This window comes from Pimephales promelas, chromosome 9 (assembly GCF_988280905.1).
Source record: "Pimephales promelas chromosome 9, fPimPro1.hap1.1, whole genome shotgun sequence".
Classification (NCBI taxonomy): domain Eukaryota; kingdom Metazoa; phylum Chordata; class Actinopteri; order Cypriniformes; family Leuciscidae; genus Pimephales; species Pimephales promelas.
Window position 1 is genome coordinate 4,426,317 of NC_142777.1, and position 22,482 is coordinate 4,448,798.

The following is a 22,482-nucleotide window of genomic DNA, read 5'->3' on the forward strand; positions in this document are numbered from 1 at the left end:
AACTATCTCTTTAAGTACATTTATTTATTGACATCATTCAGGAACGAATGTTTTTGACTGTTATGAGGATCTTTTTCATTAAATTCTAAGCTTACTGTAATATTAAGGCTAATATTAAATAGGCCTACTCAACCAAAAATGAAAACGTCTGTCATCATTTTCTTGCCCTCATATCATTTAAAACGTGTATGACATTCTTCTTCTAGAACACAAGATGTTTCGATCGGACCCAAAGACTTTTCTATTTAAAATATCATCTTTTATGTTCCACAGAAGAAAGAAATGCATACAGGTTCAGAATGACATGGGTGAGAAAATGTATGTTTGTGTTTAGTAATAATAGGGAGTGAAAAGCAGATTTTTGGGGGTATAATTTCCCCTGTTTCTCTTACTTCTTTTCTACATAAAATTCATGCCCAAAAATACTTGTACTCCTTAATCACAGTTACTCTGAATTTAGCAATACATTGCTCACAAAAATTGCAGCACAAACACTTGTTTTGTTTTCCAGTACCTACTAGTTTTGTATTATTTCTGAAAGGGTGTTAAGGTGCTGCTAATAACATTGAATCCTTGCAAATATAAAAGTCAGCATCAAACATAAGTTGAAATTGTCTTTTCCTTATTATTGTGACTTATATTTGAGTATACATTTAGGACGGGTCTAGGTTTGTTGTATGTTAGCACTCATAAGGGGGGAAAGTTAGCTGTAAAATAGCTAATGAATTATAATGGTTTCACTTGACATAATTTTGAGCCTAAATAGCAAATCTGCCATGAATATTTTTCCTGGTTGATGAATATGTTGATGCTTTTGTTTCTCCTGGTATCTCTTTTAAAATTTCATAATAAAAGTAAAAGCTCTTGATGTTTAGAAAAGTGTTAGACAATTCATCAGCATGTGAACTTAAAACTGGATTTGTTTTGTCATTTGGACAAACATTTACAAACAGTGTTACATTTCGGTGTTATTTTGTGTAATAATGACTACTAGCCTATATTTAAAGATCCATAATGTTTTAGCAGGATAACTATATGTGTTTGATATACAGCTCTGGGGAAAAAAATTAAGAGAACACTACAAAATTAGTAGTTTCTCTGGATTTATCATCTGTTTATTCTGCAAATAAAAGCTCTAAATGACAATATTTTTATTTGGAAGTAATGCTGTCAGTAGTTTGTAGAATAAATAAAAAAAAATGTTAATTTTACTCAGATAGGCCTACATAATAATTCCAGAGAAACTGCTGTTTTTGCAGTGGTCTCTTTTTTCCCCCCAGAGCTGTATTTAATATTATCTCTGAGGCACATTCACTACTAAAGGACAGTCGGGTGGAGGTGAATATTCAGCCGAAATAAGCAACATTAGGTGACTGTACACTGATTTATTGAGTTGTTCTTAGGTATGGCACAAGCGCTGCTTCCAACAACATGCTGTTGTTGACATAACGTGAGTTTCCATTTCAGCGTTAAATAAGGACTTTTAAGTTGTATTACGTTTTCGCACAGTTCCGCACACCGGAAGTAGATTCATGCCGAAGAGACGCTTGAGAAAATGTACTCCTGAATAGCTGTCAAGAATAACACTTATAAACATCTACAAGGCAGACAAGGGAACTGTTACTAGATACGGCTTCGACGAGTTCATAAAGGTATACTTCTGTGTTTTTGCTTATTTCACCAGTCAGTGATTGAGGTCGTCGAAATGACGGAGAGCTCGCTGGCTGTTTTTATCTCATAGCCGTGCTAACATTAGCTTCGCATTAGCTTAGCATGAACAAGATAGCAGTTTCTCCATAGGCTTCGCGAGCTAACTTGAGCCCAGCTTGAGCTCATGCTACAGCTAACATTAGCCTTCACCCGTTTCCCCAGTTCTTAGTGTCGAGAGATTTGTCGTCACACATTAAGAAATGTACAGTTACTGTAATTTTAGTGTGATTAAGTTAGTCCTAGCAGGACTCGCTTCCATTGGTAATGCATTCATTGTATGTACTATCGAGGACACACGCATGTTAATGGTTGTTTTCCTTTGAATTTCCCGAGCTTTACTAGCCTGTTTAGCTCACTGATGCCATTTTGTTTTCAGTCAGCTCTTTATATCTGATTCTGAACAGAGAGACTCGAGAGATCACAGCCTAACTCACAATATTACGTTTTTTTAAGAAGATTATTCTAGTCACCCAGCACGTTCACGTTTTAATCATTTATATTAGCTACATGTAACGTTAAAAGGCACGTATCCTATAGTAACTGTGGCCATATGATGATGGTGATGCTATCATAGAGAGAAGCTATGGTACTGAATGATTGCTGTAACCATTTATCATATAGTCACATACTTCTCATGTTGGGTTGAATGGAATGGTTTTGACTGGTTGACACTGTGTTGTAGTTGGATCTGACATCTGGGTCGCAGTGATGGAGGGTCAGGATAATGCAGATCAGGGCAGCAGCGATCAGTCTGAAACACAACGCCGGAGACAGCTGGACCGTCTGGACAGAGAAGAGGCCTTCTACCAGTTTGTCAACAATCTCAGCGAGGAAGACTACAGGCTCATGAGAGATAACAATCTGCTTGGCACGCCTGGTAAATCAAATTTTATTTATTTTTTCTGTGAAAAACAACTAATGTCTTCATTGAGACATTTTGGTCATGTGTAATAGCGGGGTCATTCCTTGTCAACTCAACCAGAGGTCCCCAGCTCAAACGTTTAATTACGTTCATGTTTTATGTGAAGAAAGTTTGAATAAATTAAATAAATATAAAAAAGTTTATAAATCCATCCTGGGTTTATTACCATCATATCTTTGTACATATATCTGTAAAAAGTATCCTTCTAGCTATAGCCTCCGATCACAGGACTTATTTTTACTGTCTGTTCCAGTGGTACGAACTGAATTTGGGAAAAAGGCATTTAAATTTGCTGCTCCCTGTGCCTGGAATTGTTTACAAAGTACATTGAAACTGAGGAAACTGGTTTCGTTGGACACTTTTAAATCAATTTTAAATGATTTAGAGAATGAAACATCGGGCTGTAGATGTTTTAGCTAGTTCTGTATTTTGATTTTGAAATTGTACTTGAGTTGCTTGTGTGTATATATGTGTTTGTATTGTTGGATGTTATTTGTTACACTCAAATGTGCTGTGTCTGTCAGTTTTGGCCAGGACGCTCTTGTAAAAGAGATTTTTAATCTCAATGTGCTTCTTTCCTGGTAAAATAAAGGTAACAAACAAATGCCATTGCTGAGTAATCCACCATTTTGTAGAGCGGGTTAAAATGGCTATTTTCACCTGTAATTTAAAGCCAAATTACAGTGAGGAGATGATGAGAGCATCATTATTTTCTTATTACACATTGATTGGTAGGTCTTGTCTTTAGCAATGTTACATTATATACCAATGGTGACAATTCATAAATGTGGAGATGTATGTTTTTTTTCTTTCAAAGTTCGCCTATAACTCATCGGTATGGTTTTAGATTCCCGCTCTTAAACTTTTCTTTTGGTGTCTTTTTAAGGATACTGGGATCTCAATATGGTTTTATGAGTAAACTGTTAAATTGTACACATTTTCAGTGGTCAAAAAATAAATGTGGGTTGAAACTGACTTTGTATACAGATGATTCTTTTTTCTTTTAAAGAGGAATGTCGGCAGAACAGATAATATTGGTCAAATATAAATCTAGAGCACTGAAAATGTGTACAATTTAACCGTTTACTTGTGGAGCTTGGGATCCCATTATCTCTGGGATTGAACCATATAGAGCCTTAAAATGAAGATCCCAAAAGATAAGTTAAAAACATATGAAGAGTTCATTTGCAAAAACAGATAACCCCGTTTTTTATTAATTTTCATAAATATTGTTTTTTAAATTGTATTTCAAAGTAATATCAACTAAACTGTAGTTGGGTTGTTTTGATTAAGGTATTAATAACTCATTATACCATTATATCAAAATTAAAGTTCATTGACACTTTTATATGCATATAAAACTTAAACTACTTTTCTGTATTTTTTTAATGCAAAAGGATGGTTAAAGTCAGCAGATTTAACTAATAGGTAAAAAATAAAATAATTATGCTGCCATTTCGCCCCCTGTAATCTGGCTCCAAATCTTAAAAAAAAAGAAGCAAAAAACAAAAAAAAACAACAGTCCACCAAAAGCAGAGAGAAGGCAGCGGTTTAAGGAGAGGTCGAAAATTGTTATTTTTACCCCTCTTTACAAAGTAGTGGATTATTTAATAAATATATCCAAGGCATTTGATTTTTTGGCTTTCATCACTATGTATATGAACAACATCAAAATGTCAGCCTGGTAATGTTAACTAAATTTGTTTGGTTTGACAGTGAATGTTTATATTTTAATAAGAAATAAATTATTTTGGATTTTAAATTGAATGGATTTTAACCTTTTAATATTCGTGATGCGGTCGTAACACCTAAACCACATGAAGGACCATATTAGTTGAGTGCAGCAGAAATTATAGTTCCTGTTGTCTTTCAGTTAGTGGCTTATAGGAGCAAATATACAGACTACATGTTAGAGTAATTGCCACTGACATTTATTGGTTCCTTTCCTCTCAATATTGAAGTGTTACTGATACTGAAGTATGAATTGCATCCGTTTTGCCTTAGCCACTCATTTCATTTTACTGAGTAACGATGTGGTTTCCCTGCATCCAGTGTTATATTTATCTCTCTCATGAGACTTGCAGAATTCAGTGGTAATTAGTATACGGTCAAACTTCATAGAGGAATTATTGAGCCTCTTAGGTCACTTTTTTACTAACATTTAACATGGTCGGACAAAACGATTCATTCTCAAATGGTTTGATCAATGTAATTGATAATTATTTCACTATTTTAATGTTTTTTTTGTTGTTGTGAAAGATCAGAGAGGTTATTTTACTGAATTTCAGTGCTGGTATTTACCCTGATATTTAGTCAGTCTTGGTGATGATGACCTTCAAAATGACAAAAAAAGAAACACTGTACTGTAAGAAAGTACTGGGTAATATAAGTTAACTGCATGGGTTAAGGTTGGTTAGGATCAGGGTTAGTGTAGTATTTACCCAGTTATTGAAATTGCTATATAAGTACATAGTATGCACTAGGGCTGCCCGATTAATCGCAATTGTTTGCGTTTGTTTTCTGTATAATTTCTGCACTATTTTTAAAAAAGTTTGCAATAAGCGTAATCTTCCTACGAACAAAGAAGCACATTAAGTAGAACAAGTGTCAGGTCTATTAATTTACTCTCCAAGACTTAATGCAAATGCATCTGTCATGACATACATTATCGGATTTTTTTTTTGTCGTATTGTTGCTATGGTTATCACCGTCAATTGTTGCGTTTTCAGATTCAATCTCACATTTAAATATGCCTGTCAATCCTAGGGCTGTGTTGAAATATCGATTCACCAATTCAGAATCGATTTTCATATTAATTTCTAAAGATCCATCCATAACTCGGAGAATCGATTTATTAATAGGCCTACATTTTCCCCGTGAACTTTAACTTGCCGCGACTGATCCCTATGTGTGCATTTCACTCAGCGCGCATATTGTTACGACAATGGACTTTGATTCATTAAACCGTTCATTCAACGAACACGTTCAAAAAAGCAGATTCATTAAATTAGATTTAATGAAACAACTTCAAGGTGTTAATTATTTTTAACTTTGAGTTCCACTTTTCAAGGCTCAGCTGAGCAGCAATGCGTCGCATGGGCAACGCTGAAGCTGATGCTTCATTATTTTATGGCATTGATTCAATGCGTGACTCACTGATTTTTCCCCGCTGATCAGCGCTGCTGCTGACGCGCATTTATGGTAAATACGTGTAACGTGAACGTTAAAAGGATGATTCGACAACTATTTCGCGTTCCTTTGACACGGCAAGCTTTCCACGAATACATATGACTTCAAAGACAGACGCAGGTAATCGCACGCGCTCTGCCGATCTTTCATTCACTGTCTGCGCGAAGCCTCTGTAGGCTACACATCACCACGATAAACAGTCTCGTTATCATTATGAACTTGTCTAACATTCAATACACATGCATGAAGTTCAAAACAAGAAGGGTATAGCCTTAAAAAAACGTTAATATCACGGTTTCTGCAGTTACTTGCAATCCTCCTGCTGATATACCTCTGCGTCCTCTGTCGTCTACACCAGTGCAAGTTTGTGAAAGCAGTTGTATCAACACGGAAGGGGATTGTTCTTTACAACAATCAATACTACATCAATTTTTACAAAGTTGAATGTCTATAATAATAGTATCAATATGTTGCATACCTACAGTCCTGTAATCGGATCAAATCGAATACTGAAATTCGATTCAAGATCTTGAGAATCGGAATTGATTCTTGAAATTTGAATCGAAACCCAGCTCTAGTCAATCCAGAAACTGCAGTGTGTCGCCAGTAGCATAAGAAACATGAACATTTTGAATGGGTTAGCTATAAACAAGCGAGTTTTCCCTTTATAATCACTGAAGCCCTCAAACACGTTAGCAGCTCTGTACTCTTGACGAAAAACCCTGTTATAATCAAATAAGTTGTCTACTGCACATTAAATGTCTTATTTACATTGTGTTTACACTTTGTTGGTTATAATGAAAGGATTTGTGAATGTGTCGAACAGTCAGTGAGGCGTGCTGAACGATCTCCAGCGTTTGGAGCGGCGGCATTGAGTGGATTTTGTCTAAGTTAATCAGAGGTGTTTAAGTTAAACACCTCAATCACAAACAGACATGTTTGTGATTGGCTATAATGCAAAGCGCAATGTAAATATAAACCTTTGATGCTGTTCACAAAACGCTTTACACAAAAATGCAAGGGAGCGTCTGCCGTCACTTTTGAGAATCATCAGAGTCTTTATAAGCAAATATACACAATTTTCCATAAATTTGTATCATCAACCAAAAAAGATGGATATTGTTAAAATTTGACATATTGCCCAGCCCTAGTGTGTACTGTGTGCTGTTAGACGTCTTCTAAAGCCTTATAAAGAACAGACCAAAGTTCCTTATATTACAGTCATTATACACAGAAAATCTCCCATTACATCGTCACTCTCGCATATAAACATATTCAGACCTAGTGTCTCAAAATATATCACACCACGTTTGATGGTAGTGATGAGAACCAATGATATTTGACATGTGATTCATGACCATTCAGTGCTTGTGAGATATAAGACATTCCAGTAAGTTTGTTTGTTTCAGCATATCTGCAGATGTTTAATGTATATTTCTTGCTGTACTGTAACTTAGGGCTGCATGATTTAGGAACAAATCTTAATTGTGATTTTTCTGGTTAAGATTGTGATTTAAAATGCATTGCAGATGCAAATGCGAATAAAGAACATTAAGTTTGTTGTGCTTTTGTGGTTTTTAGGGCTGCACAATTTACCCAAAAAGTTTTATGACTAATAATTATTATGATTATTATTTAAAAAAATATTATTTTATATTGAACAACAAATTAAGAAATATTACTATTGTAATTACACTTTTTCACTATATAATCGTAATAGTATTTAGGATATATTATTATCGTTTACATTTTATAAAAAAAAGCCTAAAATATTAAATGATTAGAAAGGTGTGCATTTTTATTATAAAATATGAAAAATTTATTCCAAAAAACAAAGCAAAAAAAATATTTTTTAAGGCTATTGACAGTATTCTGATTTATAGGATAACAAAAGTGGATATCCATAAATCCCTCTGTAATTTTTCCCATCTAATATGTGAACACAATGAAACAAGAATTTAGATTTTTTTTTTTCATTTTAATTTTGCAAATGAGTGCATATTTAATTAAATAATACCTAATTTGCATATTTTGACATTAAATTACAGAACTTGTAATCTTTTTTTTAAATCTTAATGTAGGTAATCAACTGGGAAAGTTCATGGTGATATCTGCTAGTTAAAAAAATGACCCCATTCACCTGTAGTGTCTCACCTTATGAATATGGGTAACCAAACAGTTGTTTGGCCCCATTAGCCGCGTTTCCACTGCCGGGCTAGGGCTGGGCCAGAGCTAACAGCGAGCCGGGCCGAGCTAGTGGCCTCGGGCCTCAAGCACCGGGCTTGCGTTTCCACTGCCGGGCCAGTAGCCCCACAGCGCTGCCCCAGACCCCACCCCTAACACGCCTTTCAGGATCAAACGTCATAAAACCCAACCCATTTCAGCGGGTATTATGAATTAATTTATTTTTTAAATTAGGAAGATAGCATGTATATTAACTCAACTGCCGTAGTGGCTGCAATAGTGTCCCGAGACCAGTACAGGCGATTCTCCATTTCAAGCAGCGATTTTTTGCGCGATATAACAAGTAGGGCTGCGGGCACGTTTTCAAGTTATTCATTAATCGTTAACCGAGGCCCATCGGTTAATACTCGGTGCATAGTGTGCGCGCCGCAACCTCGAGATACAGAGTAAATTTTTAACACCTTTAATAACTGATTGGACCCCATTTGAAACAAAATTAATTTCTAGAAATAAAACGCAGCAAGTACGGAGCAGTTAAAGCCCCATTTCCATCACCCTTCAAACTGAAATTGCCAATTGAAAATAAGCAAAACGTCCATTTCACAAAAACTCCGTGTCTGCAAATAATAATAATAATAATAATAACCATCATTATTGTAACATTTTATTAGGCTGCATATGTAGAAGACGTCTTTTTCCAAAAAAGGAACAGAGCACAAATAAACACAATATTTTTGACAAATATCAGCGCATATCCAGTGTGTGTGGAGCACGCACTGATGGCTGCGAGACGCCCATGTGAACAGTTTCATTGCATTTCTTTCAGTGGAAACAACTTAAAATACTCTTTAATTTCTGGTCATACAGAAAATAATAATACATTATTCGCAAATAAATTTATTTATAACAAGAAAACGTTGTGCTTTAACAATTAATCAAGGCTCGCGTCATGATCTCCGTGAACTGAAGCGCGAGACCTGAAACAGCCACCGCATTCGAATTTCGCATCCGGAGATGGAGATATGTTTTTAGCCGAAAATCATTTAGAAAACAATAGTTTATTAATAAACGATTAATGCCTCGTTATTTTATATTATTTTATTATCAGACACATTTATTATAGCCTATAAATCACCCATAAATCCCCTTTCTGTAGGCTGTGGTTACGGCTCTTCTCATTCAGCACTGCGGGGAAAATATCATTTCCAGGTTCTAATTTGGCCTCAGAAAACCAGTAAAATATATATTTTTTTCATATTAATTTGTCAAATATTTTAAATGTTTAAGGGGCAAAAAAATCAAACAAATATCTGAAAATTCGTCGATATGTAGCTATATATAGCCTATATATTGTTGCGCAGCATGTGGCATAGGCCTACAGTTCAAATTAAAATGTTATGCAATTTTAAACGGTTAATCGGTTAAACATGGACACCCCTATGTGCATCTTGCTTCAGATCATAACGTTCCATAACACCGATAAACTCCGCCTTTTACCTTGAACACGCCTCTAGCCCGAGCTGGCCCCCTCTGGCCCAAGGTATTCGACGGGCCAGAAATCCTGGCCGTTGGCCCTGAGGAAGCCCCGATCAAGCCCCGGAAGTGACAGTGGAAACGCGACTGGCCCTGGCACGCACTAGCACGGCCCGGCCCTGGCCCGGCAGTGGAAACGCGGCTATTGACTTCCGTAGTATAGAGAAAAAAAATACAATGGAAGTTAATGCGGCCTGTTTGGGCAAGAAGAAATGCTGATTACCGACAAATATGTCATGCTCAGTCATGGAAACCCATTCCATGAAGCTCCCAGCACACAGTTTTTGTGCTGATATTAATGCTAGTGGAAGTTTTGAGCTGTTCAGCAGTGTGTGGTGAGCTATGAACTTTTACTAACCATTCTCCTCAGGAATCAGTGACCCCGTTCTGTGGTTGCTGCTGTTCCTAAATGCTTCCACTTTCCAATAATACTTCTTACAGTTGACCGTGGAGTATCAAGCCGGGATGAAATTTCACAAATAGATTTATTGCAAATAGGGCTGAACGATTTTGGAAAATAATCTAATTGCGATTTTTTTTTAACCAATATTGCGATTGCGATTTAATATGCGATTTAAAAAAAAAAAGTTATTTACCTTCTGTGTTAGTCGACAAAGACGAACAATAAATCATTGTACAGTAGGGATGGGAATCTTTAGATAGCTCATGATCCGATCTACTTTTTTTCTTATTAATTAATCTTAATAACTCTTAAAATATGTATTTAATTACATGTGTAAAAACACATATTTTAAAAAATAAATATAAAAAACATTTAATTAAACCAATTACATGTTAAGAATTTTAAATAGGCTATATAAAATAATATAGCTTCAAAATATAAAAGCTAGTAAATAAAGAGAAACAACAAAAAAAAAAAACATTACAAGCAATAAACAAAGAGTGGTCTCAGTGTTTAAAAAGTAGGCTGTCTGAATGTTTATCATTCAAGAGTTGGAGTGATTTCCCCTCAGTTTAGATACGATAAACTGCATTCACACACTAATGCATATATCGCTTTTAAAAATTGTAAATGTGGTTTGTCCTGTTGGTTTAAGATATAACTGACCGTGTTTACATTAATTTTGCGTCATAAAAGCATTTTGACATGCAAGTACATTTACCAATGAGTCGCTCACAGCCGCATGCAAGAGCGCTCTTTACAAAGCACGCGTTAGTATTTTAAAATGAAAGCAGCCTTCAGTGATTTCCACGGTTTTAATATATAAGCCAACTGCTTTCCAAAAGACATAAATAATGCCTCTGTGAAGCATTTGTAAAGAAAATTCCCGCGGGAGAGAACGCGCACTGCAAGTGTAACGTTATAACATCAAGCAAAGCGGCAAAACCTGTTCAATGAAGCCCGCGAATGTCCTTGTAATTCGGTTCAATCCCGAACTTTATGAAATAACGTTACTATGTTTTGGAAGGTTCGAGCGGTGTCGTGTGTGTGTGAGTGAGGAAGAGAGAGAGCGAGAGAGGCTCGTTTCTAAAGCACGCGCAGCGTTATCACGCATCTGTGTTTAAAAACTAAGCTCATACTCGATTCTGAAATTCTCTGAATCGATCCAGGATTGTTGAGGAGAGGAGAGAATAAATAACACAATATCACATGCATTAAAAATAAACTGTTCTTGTCTGAACGCCAGACCGCGTAGCGTGGCAAGTTGATGCTTTATCTCAGACTTACAGACTGCTTTTCTCTCGCGTGTCACGTGACCAGTGTAATCGCAGCTCTTGCGATTACAAAATCGCGTTTCATCATATCGCGATTTTATCGCAAATGCAATTAATCGTTCAGCCCTAATTGCAAAGGAGGCGTCCTATCCCAGTACCACGCTTGAATTCACTGAGCTCCTCAGGACGAGCCATTTTTTCACATATGTTTGTAAATGCACTGCAGACTACATGGCTTGGTGCTTGATGTTATACGATTGTGGCAATGGGTCTGATTGAAACACCTGAATTCATTATAAGAGATGTGTCCCAATACTTTTGTCCATGGAGTGCACATCTATGTTCTTTTTAAGGACCAGAACACACTCAGCTGTCTCGCTGTTTTGATTCTGAAATTGTCAATATAAAAGGGTCTTTCAGTTCCCATCTTAGGTCTTTTTGTAAGAAGACATATTCCCATTTAGCAGTTTAGTTATAGTTTTACTGGTTTGCCTGTTGTTTATGTGCTCATAAACAAGTAAACAAACTTATGAAACAAATTCTTTTATTTCCCAGAACAGTTGAGAGGAATGTTATTTTGGAGCATCCTTTAACCGTGCGGCCTGCCAGAAGATGGCATTGAATGGACATTTCTTGTCCTGGTAAGTCGGTGGTTTTCAGAGTCTTTCTGGACAGCTACTGCATAAAGACCAGATTCATTTAGTTTATAAACTCTCGTTTGATGCAAAATTCAATTCATTTGCACCTGGCATTAATGTGCATTCTGTGATTGTATCACAATCAGATCTTACTTGGATCACAATAAATCCCAGGGGTAAATGCACCTAAAAGGCATTGTGAACGTAAACCCGATCTCTGTAAACCCGGGGGGAAAAAAACGTGGGAAAAAACCCCATTAGATTAATTAGCTGCACAGTACTTTTACTTTGGCTCTGACAGCGTTGCATTACGTTCAGCTGCGCAATATTATGGCTAGCCTATGATTTCCGAAAATAGTACTATGTCAGCTAGTGATATCAGCATAAGAACTGTTGAGGAATATGTGACATTTAGATAATTGTTTTTGTCGCATGTTAAAATAACTGACAGACACTATTATTTTAGCCGCTCTGTGCGAGGGATGTCCCGATACCACTCTTTCACTTCCGAGACCGGACATCAATGCGATATTTAGATTTTTTTTTCTTGAACTAATACTAATTAAATATATGGAAACACTTTGTTCAATTAGCAACCTAAAAACATCTCACTCAAATGGAGAGCAAATACTTCTCCAGTATATAGTCCACAACAACGTTTGATTATGAAAGACTGCCACTCTTTAATCAAACACTACAAAAAAAAAGTACAGGTAGGCTACTTCAGTACTTAAAGCTACCAACAGGTTTAAAGTTAATCATTGAAAAGCTTTAAAATTACCAATTGATCCGTGTACTTTTGCGTCCATTTTTTTTCCTTTTTTAACCCGTAAAACGGTTGTATGTTTAAAACGCAAAGTTGAACACCAAAATTTTAATTTGAACTCTAGGTGCACCAAGTGCTGGGTGAAAAAATAAATATTGATGTATTTTCAGATTTTTATGACTTTTTTGCCCCTTTATTAAACATTTAAAATATCCACAAATTAATATGGAAAAATTTCAATTTTACTGTTTTTCTAATGGTGCATTCACACCGGACTCGAATGCCGTGTCAGGCGTGAATGATTTCAATGTAAAGTCAATGCAAAGATGCGTTATGCGCGTAAAAAATCCTGCGGCGTGAATGAGGCGTTGAGCGCGGCGCGGTAGACGCGAATACGCCTCGTTCACGCGTCAAGTTCACGCGAATTGAGTGTCTGGCGCATTAAGCGCATATGATTTAGTTAGTGCTATTTGTGCATTCACACGTTTGACGCGAATTCGCGTCTGCCGCCTGAGTTGAAAAATCTGAACTTTGGCGTCAATTTGCGCCGTGTTGACCAATCAGGAGCTGCTTGCTCACGTGGTGAAGGATCTGGATGCTTCAATAAATTATTTTGTAATAACTAAATGCCTGGTGTGGTTCTAATGCACAACAAAGCAAATATTTTATCACTTAAAGGTGCTCTAAGCGATGTCGGGTGATGTGACTTGTTGTTGACGTTTAAAGTATTTTCAAACAAAACGGAGGCTAGATAGACCCTCCCTCCTCCTCATCTTCACTGACCCCCCCAAACCCCACCCCCAGGGCCTTCTTGTCAGTTATTGGCTGGAAAAGTTTGTTATGTTTCGTGGAGCGGGTCGCCGCAGTTTGCTTTTGTTGCCATTTGTGGAGCCTGGGCTGTCTGCATAGACCGCGTTTTTTTATAGTGTGTTTAGGGGACAGGCAGCTAGCGGATAGTGAGTAGATGTTTGCTGTATGTGACAAAAAAGGTTTTGCCCTAAAAAACATGTGACATCGGTTAGAGCACCTTTAAAACTTTATTTGAATATGCGAGACATGTTCATTTTGTATTATATCTAGATTATATTAAATATTATGATGTAAAGACTACCAACATATGCATAAGTTCATGTATGGACATGAGAGACAAAAAAATCACAAGACGGGTTAATAACTTTTGGAGGCTGGCTCTATTTATCATCAAAACAAATGACAGATTAGATGGATTAAGGGGGAGGGTCCTCGCTCCGATGCTGGACAACAGGTCATCAAACTGGGCGTGGGACAGGCGGAAGTACCGCTGACAGCGGCCGTCATCCAGTGCAGCTCCTGGAGCGAGCAAATGGTGAAACTCGCCAAACGGTTCGCCTCTGAAGGGTCCGGTGGACACAAATATGGCGACGATGATCCACACGCCGCTGTTCTGCTCTCCAGAGAAAATACAGAGCCGTGACTCTCTCGATGAATGCTCGATCAACATAAAAAAGATGGCCGTCAAAGGGTTTCGATTCTGATGCGCTTGACACGTGTACATTTCGCTTCAAACTTTTGTTTTTACTTGCGTCAGTTTCACTCTTCACCCGCGAATTAACACAAAACAGTCAAGCGTCAAACTAGACACAGTAGACGCGAATTTGACACGCTATTCGCGTCCAGTGTGAACACACAGCAAGGCGTTCACACCGTAAACTCATTTTTGCCCGCAAAATAGATTGCAAAACAAGCAGGCTGCACCGCTTAACTGGATGTCGCAGCAAGAGATTTGTTAATATTCGAGCATTGTTGGCTAGGTATCGGATCATATTTTTTTCTCCCCTGCAATCTAGTGTTCTGGGCCAGTATGGGCACGATACTGATGCTGTGGATCGGATCGGGACATCCCTACTCTGTGCATGTCCTCGCACGGAGCAAGGCTGAACATAGGAGCTCAGCTTCACAGCTGAGACGCGAATAGACTATTAACTTAAAGATTTTAGTCTTAAACACAAAAGTCACGTTTACTTTAATAAAACATTAGGTTTAGGCATTGGTTGGGCTAATCCAAAAAATGTGAAAACAAGGGGGGTACAAACACCCCCATTTGCAATTAGTGCTTTCCACCTGATGAAATTAAAGGTAGGGTATGGGATTTGAAAAACGGCCGGCAGATTTTGAAAATGCACAACTCAAAAGGTCCTACCCTCTTTCCTCCAACGCTGGCCTTGACTCCACCCATTCAAAGAACATGGATGCGCAATCATGCATCGGCAAAACTCAGATGCACAAGATATTATTTACTCTCTCTCGCTCTCTGTCCCGGTGTGACTTGCACTTACTGTGACTGGGTCACAAGCTTTGAGTATGCGCACGAAGGGGACACGTGCGCAAGTGGAAGGGGTGTATGGTATGGCCGTTTGATTTGACCCACTTACTGTCCAATGATTCTAGGTGGTCTTGGAAATGATTGGCTGGAGTTTTTTTGAGTCCTGCCTGTTCCACAGAAAATCACATACCCTACCTTTAACATGGCAAAAAAAAAAAAATCGACCAATAAATCGACTAGTCGACTGGGAGATTATACTGCCCTAGATACAACATTGTCAAGAGCAGTGAGTGATTTTTCTCTTTGCCTATTGCAGTTTAATAGCATTCACACAGCATCACAACAGCACAGGTTTATGAGGTTGCTATCACTTTAAGACCCAATGCAGAGGTCTGATATACTGACACCAGGGCTCCAGACTAACTTTTTTTACTAGGAGCGCCGTTGCCCCTGACTGAAAATTTTAGGAGCGCAAGCAGAAAATTTAGGGGCACACCTTAAATCAGCTCGCAATGCAATTATTCAAATTTTCCCCAATATAACTGTAATACTGACAAATTCTTTAATAATAAAGACTTAACATTATGATTTGCTGTTTTATTTTAAGTTCACAGGGCTCCAGACTCAAATTTGAGGGCAGCACCACCTCAAATCAGAACTCGAGTTATACAAAAAAAAAAAAAAAACACAGCACTGGGGCTGACAATAAATCACTTAGATTAATTTAGTTATCCTCTTATAATGTCTTAATATTAATTAAAAACAAAAGGAGAGAAAACATGTATGTATATAAGGACTTGGAGTGAATAGCCAATAAACATCTTACTGTTTACAATGTTTGTTTTTTTTAAAATAATAATAATAATAATAATAATTTTAATGTTTAAATAAGAGTTTTCCAACATCTTAAAATTTTTCGTTTTAGGACACTCTTTGAAGAATGAACAAAAAATGTGTTGATCATCACAAAAAAATACAAAAAATAAAACATTTATATATGATTATATTATCGTTTTGAAGAGCAGGACAAAGATGTGTAGGCTACGTTGTAAGCGTTTGACATCATATTTATGGTTAGAGTTAACTTACTAGCCTAAATCCATGGTGAATGTTGCTGATTTGTGGACTGAAAGCCTTCTATAAGTGTTTCTCCTGGTTTCCACGTCTGCGCTGTTTGATCTGATATGGTTTTTAACAGAACTCTGCGCCGAATCGGAATGTTTCTCACTGGATCTCGTAGCGATGATGTTATTAATTCTGAGGCGAATTCAATGGATTTATTCACTGGATCTGCTAGTAACAGTGTCGCGTGATCGAGATCGGCCCGCGACTGGCAAGTTCGGGGCTTTATTACTGTCAGTGGTTCGGGGGGCTCCACTACGCGCTGCTCTGCCCATTATGCACAGTCCAACCTAATAAAAACGCTAACGGTCCGTCCGTGAGTTGCGCATTTTAGTTCCACTTTCATTTTGTTTGTATTCGCTGCTAGGTAACGTGTCGATGGATCGCTTATTGCTCAGACGCACATTGCAGGTTGTGATATTTGTCTCCGTCTCCTTCCCACAGACATTTATTCGCGCTATTCTTGTCACGGATTCATTGACGCGTCCCTTCCACGCTTACCATGCGTTTAACGTGTGGCAAATTTACCGGTCGCACATGTGCGACTGGATGTAAAATTCAGTCGCACACTCTCAAATTTTGGTCGCAAAATGCGACTATTTGGTCGCAGTCTGGAGCCCTGGACACACATCTGGTGTTTACTCTTTTGTTTGTTCCCTTAAGTCATTTTGACAATTGTGTGTGTATTTGACTATTCAAGTGCAAAAAGCTACGAAAGAACACCGAATTCAGCAATTGCATGCTGTCTGAGAGAGGCTCACTTCAGGTGTGTCAGTCAGCATGAGCACCGCATCTTTTTAACATCATGCTCTTTATTTTTTCAGTCATGAATATTTCTTTATCATTGTAAATAAGTACATTTTTGTATTGTTAATAATCACGCTCAACAGATATGTCTGTGATTGGTGCTAAATTGGTAATAATCACGCTCAACAGATGTGTGTAAGTGTACTAAGCTCCTCACCAATGGTGGTTAATGGGGTTAAATGTACCCCATTAACCACCATTGGTGACAAGCTTAATACACTTTTCTATTTCCCATTGAAATAGGAAGTTTGGTTGGGACTTTGTTAGACTTCAAGACCCACCAGTGAACTATGATTTGCAGCATGCTGTTGCTAGTCAGAGACAGGTGGTGTTAGAGGGAGGAGACTTCTAGAGAGCCTTTTATTGAATGACTATTTGGAATTTCCTTTCAGTGCAAGAAGGGTTGTCAGTGTTTTTTAACCTTGTTCTCCAAAGAACAAGACTGTTTTAAATGTTCATAGCTTCTGAAAGTTTGTTTTCTTTAAGAGGTCTTAACGGAAAAACATTGAAAATTTGCATGTATGAAATTGTATGGAATGGACAACAGTAATCAATACATTTAATCGGTCTGATTGACTTTTCCTAGGTTACACATCCCTGCAAAATGCCCACTTTTTCTCTGGTGTCATAATTCTAACTAATATGTTTCTTGGTTAGGTGAAATTACAGCAGATGAACTCTTGAGCCGCCTTCGACAGGTCAAGGATGGCCCTGAGTCTCCCAGCAATGGCGCTACTGAGGAAAGAAGGGAGGGGCCTAGTGGTAAGTCAACTAAATTGCCTTGTTAGTATATAAAATCCATACCCATCCAGGTGACTTTACTGGTCATTCTGCCCTGTTTTAATAATTTCTTGTTTTTCTCAGCAACAGAGGTGGAGGGCACTGAAGAAAATCCCAGTGGTGAGACCCTTCTTGACTGGCTCAACACAGTACGACAGACAGGGAATACAACAAGGAGTGGTTACCGGGGTAATCAGTCATGGCGGGCTGTCAGCCAAACCAATCCCAACAGTGGTGATTTCCGTTTCAGCTTGGAGATCAATGTCAATCGCAATATAGCTGAACAGCAAACGCAGACAGAAAGGCTGGAAGGGGGCCAGGAAAGAGCAGATGGCCCTGTGTCTGAGCCGGAAAGTCTTATGGAGACTGCAGAGGTGGTTGAGGAACCAGTGGTAGACGAGCTGGCTGTTATAGTAGAGCCAGAGCTGGAAGTTCCCAACACCCTGTCTCTAAATGGGGAAGTTAATGCTCCAGATTCACCAACTTTAGCTCCCCCAACCATAGCTCCCCCAACCATAGTTCCCCCAACCATAGCTCCCCCAGCCATAGCTCCCCCAACCATAGCTCCCCCAGCCATGGTTCCCCCAACCGTGGTTCCCCCAGCCTTGGTTCCGCCAACCGTAGTTCCCCCAACCGTAGTTCCCCCAACCGTGAGTCCCCCAACCGTGGCTCCCCCAACCTTGGCTCCCCCAACCGTGGCTCCCCCAACCGTGGCTCCCCCAACCGTGGCTCCCCCAACTTTAGCTCCCCCAACCGTGGCTCCCCCAACCGTGGCTCCCCCAACTTTAGCTCCCCCAACCGTGGCTCCCCCAACTTTAGCTCCCCCAACCGTGGCTCCCCCAACTTTGGCTCCCCCAACTTTAGCTCCCCCAACCGTGGCTCCTCCAACTTTAGCTCCCCCAACCGTGGCTCCTCCAACTTTAGCTCCCCCAACCGTGGCTCCTCCAACTTTAGCTCCTCCAACCGTGGCTCCTCCAACTTTAGCTCCCCCAAATTTAGCTCCTCCCACATTGGCTCCTCCCACCTTGTCTCCCCCAACCTTGCCTACAGTGGAGCAACCACGTAGGGGTCAAATAAGGGCTCGCAGTAGAAGCCCAGAGCAGCGACGGACAAGGGCTCGTACTGCAAGAGGACGTTCACCACTCAACCTTGAAAGATTGGACGGACTTCCGCCTACTCAGCATGGTATACCTTCTCGCCATCCTGAGATCCTGCCTGAGCCCCAGGTAGAAGGAAGCTCAAGGACTCGGCAATTGTTTTTGTCTAGGCAGAGCACCGTGGATATGGATACTCAAGAGTTGGGAGCAGCACCTGAGTTACCTGGAACACCACAGGAAAGAGAGACAAATGCTGGGGAAGCAGGAGCTTCAGGTCGTCGTCCTCCAACCATAATGCTGGATTTGCAGGTACGTAGGGTGCGTCCCGGAGAGTACCGCCAGAGAGACAGCATTGCTAACCGTACAAGGTCTCGTTCTCAGACCTCCAATAACACTTTATTATACGAGACTGAGCGCGGGGGTTTCCGTCGGACTTTCTCCCGCTCTGAGCGGGCTGGAGTGAGAACATACGTCAGCACTATCCGGATTCCCATTCGGAGGATCTCAGATGCTGGACTTGGTGAAGCCACTTCTTTGGCTCTGCAGTCTATGATTCGTCAAATCATGACTGGCTTCGGTGAACTTAGCTACTTTATGGACTCGGACTATCCAGACTCGAACCGTGAAGACAGCCCACCAGCAGACCTTACTGATGCACTGGGGAACCCCGATGCTTCTCCTGAAACTGCTGCAAGTGAAGCGGATTCCCATCTTCCTGGGAATGGAGTCTCGAACCAGGGTGGTTTAGAGGCACGGACAGAGGAAAGGGAAGCGGAAGGTGGACTTCCCGGTGCTGCTGGTCCTCGGGAGAACCGAGGCAGACAACGGGCTCCCATCAGCCTGGATGAAACTGGATCTCTGCCCTTTCTGCGGCTTGCACACTTCTTCTTGCTCAACGAGGAAGATGATGACCAGCCCAGAGGTCTCACCAAAGAGCAGATTGACAACCTATCCATGCGAAACTTTGGTGAAAGCGATGCACTCAAAACCTGCAGTGTCTGCATTACGGAGTATGCTGAAGGCAACAAATTGCGAAAGCTGCCCTGCTCTCACGAGTACCATGTGCACTGTATCGACCGCTGGCTTTCAGAGAACTCAACCTGCCCTATTTGCCGCAGAGCGGTTCTTGTTTCCACCAACCGCGAGAGTGTTGTCTAGCCCGACTTGGTTTTGTGGCACTCTCGACAGGTTTAATGTCTCTTTTCCTCTCTTCCTTTTACATTTATTACTTAGTCATATGAGGACTCTTACTGAGATTTTTCCATACATCCTATATGAAGTCATTAAGTTTTATCAGATTTGCTGGTGCCAAGATTTTTCCCCACGAACTATACATCAATGTATTTTGACCCATCTTACAATAAATATTGGTGCAAGACACAACCGAGCAAGACCGTGCTGCAATCCCTTATCTTTTACTTTAATTGAAGAGCAACATTTGACAAAATCATTGGAGGAGGGGCAATGTAGTGAGGTGTACTAGAAGGAGAGATTTGAGTTGTACTTTTAAGCAAGTATTATCAGATCATTACAAAGATTGTGTTTTAATAAATGTTAATGATTTGATAATATTGTAGAGCAAGGATCAAGAATGGTGCAATCTGCTCAGCATTCACAAATACATTTCAATTGGGAAAAAAAATGCATTGAAACTGTCACACTGTGCTGCATCTGATCTTATTTTGGTTTCACAGTGTCGGTATGAAAGCATAGTATGTGTTGTCCCAATTGCAGCAGTATCATAAATGATTAAATAGTAGGAAATTCATGGAATAGTCCTTAATGAATTTGTCATCCTTTATAGAATAGGTTTTGATTTGGCGTTTGAAAGTGTTCTGCAATACTGGTTTTGAAAACCATATGGTCAGACACTTTTTTTTATTTTTTATTAAACAAACAAAAAAGGCTGTAAATATGCTGTGTTGCCGCATCAGGTTGTATTTCCGCCTGTCTTCCCAATTGACGATAATGCATCAGTTAGCTGACTCAAACATGTTTCAAATATCTTAAGAAATAAACTTGGCTGCATATAGGCGATGTTGTGCAATGCTAATAAGGAAAATGTAAAGGAAGTTTTGACAAATTGACTTGTATGTTGTAGTCTGTAAATATTAACATTTAAAATGAAGACTTAAATGGAAGTTTTTCTAACAGTTCTGTACATTGAGAATAGCACCATTTATCTTACTCTGAGGAGGAAATTATTTTTCTCATTATGTAATGGTTGGTTTATATGGGAGCTGAGGTTCTTTATTCCCGCGCGAGTAAAAAATGCAGTGTTATTTAGAAACAATAGATGTTGTTTCCTTTGTTTCTGTTTTGACTTGGAAGAAGAACCCCAAGCAAAATGTTCTCAACCATGAGTGACATCAACATTTCATGTATCGTAAGCAAGCCAACCATGCATTCAGTTCCGAGGTCATGTATTATAAGAGCGAGTTACTCAATAGAATTTCTTAATTTTCTCAGCATATTTATAGGTTATATTTTGAGTCAATATTTTGACTAGCTTCCAGTTTGCTGTGTTTGAAATGAATAAAATGATTTCCTCACCTGACCATTTCTCTGTGGCCTCACCAGTGTCTCCCATCATGTCGAAGAAACGTAAAGTGAATCATGCAGCCCTGCTATCGAGGAATCGAATTTAGCAATACTTTCCCTTGAACATCTCAAAAACGTGATGCTGTGAGAATGAAATGAATATATACACGCACACGTATATGTTCTGGTTTGTATTTTAATGAATAATTAAGATATTCCAGAAATGTTCAATATTATTTTGGGTTACATTTGGATTACTTAGGTGACATTTGCTTGTAACCACACCAGTGCTTACTGCACAGATGTTGCACACTTTCTGCTATACAACATAATGATCGGTTTGTTCTGGCTTCATCAAGCCATAATGTTATTTGTATATTACAATAAAAAGTGTACAGCAACAAGACTGGTTTGTTGTTTAAAAAGGAGTGTTTTTTAACTGTTAATTATTTATGGAATGACTGCATTATTTGAGCTTTTCTAACACACAACAAAACATCACAATATCAAAAACACAATTCAATCTGAGATGCGGTGTCTTTCCAGTATAGTCATGTCATCTGATAAAACTGCTCCAAATTATAGTAGCCTAATGAAGTAACTGTTGCATTACTTGTAATGCATAATTTTATGGAAACTGATGAACGCTACCATGTTTAGATCATGAAATGTTCAATGAAATACTGTTTCAGATTTGACGTTGCTCGATGTATGCCAAACCCACAAAGACAAAGTCTCGATGGAAATAGCGGTACAGTTCTCAATTTTTTTTCAGTAAACCAGATGATGAACACTGCTATTGAAGATTATGGTGTTTTTCTATATTGCAATTATATTTGCTTTGATTCAAAGAAACTATCCAATGCATTGTGTCTAGATCATGTAAATTAAAGGAGTAGTTCACATTTTAAAAAAACTTGCTGATTTACTCACCTCCATGTCATCCTTCAGTTGAAAAGACCCTTATTCATCGTCTGGTGTCGTTTAAAGACATATGAAGCTGCACTGAAACTCTCATTTCGACCTTGAACCGTTTGGTTCCCAATGAATTCCATTATATGGAGAAATCCTGGAATATTTTCATCAAAAAGAAAGAAAGACATGGACATCTTGGATGACATGGGGGTGAGTAAATTATCAGCAAAAGTTTGTGAACTACTTTAAAGTTCCTGTGGTGTTTTATGATAAATAAATTTCATAATTAAAAATAAAGT

General features: G+C 38.8%; 1 protein-coding gene across 2 annotated transcripts; it reads left to right on the plus strand.

Annotated features, from left to right (window-relative positions):
• Positions 1-1,508: 1,508 nt before the first annotated feature.
• Positions 1,509-20,118, plus strand: rlim (ring finger protein, LIM domain interacting). 2 transcript variants are annotated; one of them, XM_089134690.1, is made up of 4 exons: positions 1,509-1,652; positions 2,393-2,587; positions 17,508-17,612; positions 17,715-20,118. In XM_089134690.1, exons 2-4 carry the CDS (start codon positions 2,419-2,421, stop codon positions 19,883-19,885), a joined length of 2,445 nt encoding a protein of 814 aa, XP_088990816.1. In that variant the 5' UTR covers positions 1,509-1,652; positions 2,393-2,418; the 3' UTR covers positions 19,886-20,118. The 2 variants fall into 2 exon arrangements, with proteins under 2 accessions (XP_088990816.1, XP_088990817.1); XM_089134691.1 differs by having other exon boundaries at positions 1,513-1,652; positions 17,721-20,118.
• The last annotated feature ends 2,364 nt before the right edge of the window (positions 20,119-22,482 follow it).